Here is a 4668-nt window from a genome sequence, read left to right on the forward strand (position 1 = left end):
CCGCGGTTAGTGCGAAAAACAAGTGGGCACACAGATGTTTCACAGATGTTTGTGAGGTGAGCACGCTCACAAATAGTGCTCACCGACGTGTCCTCTTCCCCTCCTTGGACGTGCAAAGTTAATTTGCGAAAACACGAGGGGGAGGGACCCGTCGGTTAGCTGACTTGAACAGAAATTGTTTGAATAGAAATGCGGATTTTGAAAACCGGGTAGCGAGGCGCTTTATTACAATTTCGAACATGCCGCCCGCCTTGTCAGGTACGCTGACGAAACCGGAATTACGCAACGCGAGCGGCTTCTCGCGCGCGAGTTGATGGTCGTGGATCACGCTGTGCAGCGCCCCGCGCTGCTCGCCCACCACGTGGTGTGGCTGTTACTGCAGGGACTGCCACTGGGCGTCTCGCGTTGTAAACAGTAGAGTGACAATTCTGAGATAATGCAACGCATCGAGCACCGTACGATGCACGTACGAAGTGACGAGCCACTTCTCGCCCAATTGATTAGTCACAGGTAAGTGGGTTCAGAGGTTGAGGTCGCGGCGACGTGATTGCGTGAGCGACCGCGTCCCCGGCGTTATTCCGGTTCTGCTTCCAGTGTTGCTCCCGGGAGCAGAACAATTTTGACAACAGGCCGGGTCAGCGTTGTGGATGCTGTTCGGACAGTCACGACCCGCACTTCTCTGTCGTCTCCCGTGTGGGTTGCGATCACTCTGGCAAGTGGCCACTTGCTCGAAGGTGTTAGCTCGTCTCGGATGAGGCACAGGTCGCCGATCTTCGGGGCGCCGCTTCTTCTCCACTATTTGGACCGCGCGGTAAGCGTTTGCAGGTACTCGCGCGCCCACCGGTCCCAAAAGTGATCGCGCATCTGTTGCAGGGCCTGCCATCTCGAGAGGCGTGATGTCGGCTGCTCGGACAACGACGGCTCGTGCACTGCATTCAGGGCCGTCCCGATGAGGAAATGGCTCGGGGTGAGCGCCGTCAAGTCATCGGGGTCGTCGGAGAGAGCCTGCAAGGGTCTAGAATTAAGAACGGCTTCTACCTGTGTTAAGAAAGTGCTCATTTCTTCGAAGGTCAAGGTGGTGTCTCCGATCACCCTGCGCAGGTGGTGCTTCACCGACTTGACGGCGGCTTCCCAGATGCCGCTAAAGTGCGGTGCTGCTGGCGGATTGAATCGCCACTCGATGCCGTCGTTGGCGAGGATGCCGGTCACGTGCTGATCGGTGGTGGCCGCCCTGAAGAGGGCGCGAAGCTTTGCATCCGCTCCCACAAAATTCGTTCCCCGGTCACTGATGAGCGTACGGCAGAGGCCTCTGCAAGAGATGAATCGTCGCAGTGCGGCCAAGAATGCGTCCGCGCTATAGTCAGAGACTACTTCAAGGTGGACCGCTCTGCTGCAAAGGCACACAAAAATGGCGAGGAACGCCTTGTGTGCTTTATGGCCTCGTCCTTTGGCTGTACGGATCCACACTGGTCCGGCGTAGGACACTCCGGTGACAGTGAACGGTCGCGTCGGGGTGACACGAGGTTGCGGCAAGCTGGCCATCATAGGTTGTGGTGATGCCGCCCGCCATCTCACACAAGTCGCACCGATGTAAGTGCCGCCTCACAAGCATTCTACCTCCGGGGACCCAAAACTGCTGACGCAAAAGCCCGAGCGTGAGCTGCACCCCTCCGTGCAGCGTTCTGCGGTGGCAAGCAGCAATGTTGAGGGCTGTGAGGTGCGATTCCCTGGGCAGGATCATGGGATGGCGTTGATCGTGACTGAGCAAAGCGTGTTTCAGACGCCCTCCCACCCTCAAGATGCCCTCAGTGTCGCGAGTCGGGTTCAGCCGGACGAGCGGGCTGCGCCCCGACACCGCTTGACCATTGGCGACTGCGCGCGTCTCCGGAGCGAACCAGGTCGCTTGCGTTACTCGGATCCACGTTCTATGTGCCTCCTCCAACTCGCTCGCAGTCAAGGGACCTAAAGCAAGGGCGGCACTTCGAGAGCGAAGCGCTCTCAACCACCTTTGGCACCACGCAGTGACTCGTAAGAATGAGTGCAGTGTCGAGAACCTCATGAGAACTTCGCTCTCGGGGTGGTCTGTTCTCGCAGAGTGCACTCTCGCGCGCTGCTCCGGAAGATCGCCGTCGTGGTCGTCGATAGGTTCCTCGCAGCTCTCTGGGGCGTCGCTTGTCAACCATGGCGGCCCGTGCCACCACAACTTGTGATTGAGTAGTTCCCTTGGCGAAATGCCGCGTGACGCGCAGTCTGCTGGATTATCTGCTCCAGGAAGGTGTCTCCATCGCGCTTGTGGGACCGACTGTTGGATGTGGGCCACTCGGTTCACCACAAAGGTCTTCCACTTTGACGGGTGACCTTTGATCCATGCCAAGGCCACGGTGGAATCCGACCACAAGACTGTGTGGGCGTCCATCAAGCCAGTGACCGACTTAACATGCTTGACCAGTCGGGCCAGGAGGGTCGCTGCACAGAGTTCCAGTCGTGGCAGGGACACCGGGTGAAGGGGTGCCACCTTGGACTTGGCAGTCACCAGTGACACCCAGCACTGCCCATCGGGCTCCGTGGTTCGCAGGTACACCACTGCAGTGTATGCTCGCTCCGAGGCGTCGGCGAAACCATGGATCTCCACCTCGCTGGTCGGTTGTCCAATATGCATCCATCTTGGGACCCGGATCCCGTCCAAGACGGGAAACTCCTCTCGTAGGCGTCGCCACGCCCGCTCGTCTGCCGCCGCAACTGGTTGATCCCAGTCTAAGTGTTGCAGCCAGGCCGACTGGATAAGGATTTTGGCACCGATGATAACCGGTGCCAACCACCCCAATGGGTCGAACAGTCGCGCTGTTTCGGATAACACGGCTCGCTTGGTGACCCGCTGGATGTCCGCTGGTTGGCCGTGGAAGTCAAAGCTATCCGATCTTGGGTGCCACAGCAGGCCCAAGGTTGAGCAGCCGGTGTCGGCTTCCCATGCTAGGGAGCCGTGCGACTGCTTGTGCTCGTCTGGTATGTCCTCCAGTAACGCACTCTCGTTGGCTGCCTATTTCTTTAGAGGGAATCCGCCTCTTTCACAGAGAGTCGTCAGTTGGTTTTGGACCGCTCTGGCCTCCTCCAGGGTGGCTGCTCCTGTGAGTACGTCGTCGACGTATACGTCCCGTTGAAGCGCCGCGGCTCCCAGTGGGAAATGTGACCCATCGTCGTCAGCTAGCTGTCTCAAAGTGCGTATCGCCAAGAACGGTGCGCACGCGAGTCCGTAGGTCACAGTGTTTAATCGGAATTCTTCCAGGTTGGAAGTATCGGCTGGACGCCAGAGGATGCGCTGCAGATCGCGATCATCGGGGTGCACGAGGACTTGGCGGTACATCTTCTCGATGTCCGTCGCCAGTGCAAATTTGTGCATTCGTCAGCGCAATAAAACGTCAGGCAGGGCCGGCAGCAGATTGGGTCTCGTCAGCAGATTGTCATTCAGCGAATCTCCAGAAGGAAGCCGTGCCGAGCCATTGAACACGACCCTGATTTTAGTTGAGTCGCCAGATTGCTTCAACACCCCGTGGTGAGGTAAAGAACACAACCTCCTTGCTTGTGACGCATTGGCCACCTCCATGTGCCCTAGGTCCTCGTATTCCTTCATAAAGTCGCGGTACTTGGCCTCCAGGTCCCGATCGATCTTAAATCGCCGCTCCATACTCTGCAGCACGCGCGTCGCGGCTCGCCGCGTCTCGCCGAGCGGTGGCAGCGCAGGGGCCGTCGGCAGCCGCACCATATAGCGGCCGGTTGGCAGCCTTGAGTGCGTGCGAACAAAATGATCCTCGCACTGCCGTTCCGCCTCGGTGAGGGGGACCGATGGACACGGAAGCTCCTCTTGCTCCCAGAATTGTCGCACCATTGCCGTCAGCTCGTCCTCTACCGCGCACCGGAAGGACGAGGTCGTACAGTGCTCCCCCGACTCCCCGATGACTCCCGAGAGGATCCAACCTAAGAACGTCTTCTGGGCGATTGGAGCCGACGGACCGCCCTTCCGGAGGCCGTCCTCCACTATGACTGCCATGATGTCTGCCCCCAACAGCAACTCCACTGGATCCGCCGCGTGGAAGTCGGGGTCGGCAAGTGGAAGTTCCCGCACGTGGGGCCATGTCGAACGCGTGGCCCCGATGCGCGAGGTGCCCGCCGAAATTCGCGGCAGCACGAGCGCGGAGAGTTGTGTAGAGAACTTTTCTGTCCGGGAGAATACGCGCAACGCTACTCGACCCTTCGCGGTGCCCGTGCGCTTGCCTCCCACACCGTACACGGAGACTGCGGCCGCGGATCGCGGCAGTCGGAGACGCTGAGCAAGAGCCTCGCACACGATTGACACCTCGGATCCGGAGTCTATCAAGGCACGCACCGGGTGACGCTCACCGGACCGGTCAGCGACCTCAACGCGCGCGGTGGCCAAGAGCACGACCGCGCTCTCGCCCTAACAGGCATGCAACGCCGTAGAGGCGGCCGCCGGGACAACCGTCGTCGGGCCGCAAGCATCGTGGATCGTGCTGTGATGTCTTCCCCGACACGCCGCACAGGATTTTCTGGAGATGCACTCGGACAGGGGATGCCTTCCGAAGCAATTGGGGCAGAGTTTGTTTGCTTCGCCGAACTGCTTCTTCTCCAAGGGCTTCTTCTGTTGGAACTCCG

At 59.6% G+C, this 4668-nt stretch overlaps 2 protein-coding genes across 2 annotated transcripts; both read right to left on the minus strand.

Annotated features, from left to right (window-relative positions):
• Positions 1 to 841: 841 nt before the first annotated feature.
• LOC105461064 lies at positions 842 to 3397 on the minus strand (the record flags this gene model as incomplete). Its single annotated transcript, XM_011707554.1, has 3 exons — positions 3095 to 3397; positions 1458 to 3037; positions 842 to 1309 (listed from the first exon to the last, which is right to left on the minus strand). Coding segments are annotated over exons 1-3 (2351 nt in total), but the record flags the coding sequence as incomplete, so codon positions are not given.
• A 3-nt stretch (positions 3398 to 3400) lies between these two features.
• LOC105461065 lies at positions 3401 to 4045 on the minus strand. Its single transcript, XM_011707555.1, has one exon. It carries the CDS (start codon positions 4043 to 4045, stop codon positions 3401 to 3403), a length of 645 nt encoding a protein of 214 aa, XP_011705857.1.
• Positions 4046 to 4668: the final 623 nt, after the last annotated feature.

Source organism: Wasmannia auropunctata, unplaced genomic scaffold (genome assembly GCF_000956235.1).
Source record: "Wasmannia auropunctata unplaced genomic scaffold, wasmannia.A_1.0 LD309962.1, whole genome shotgun sequence".
Lineage (NCBI taxonomy): Eukaryota > Metazoa > Arthropoda > Insecta > Hymenoptera > Formicidae > Wasmannia > Wasmannia auropunctata.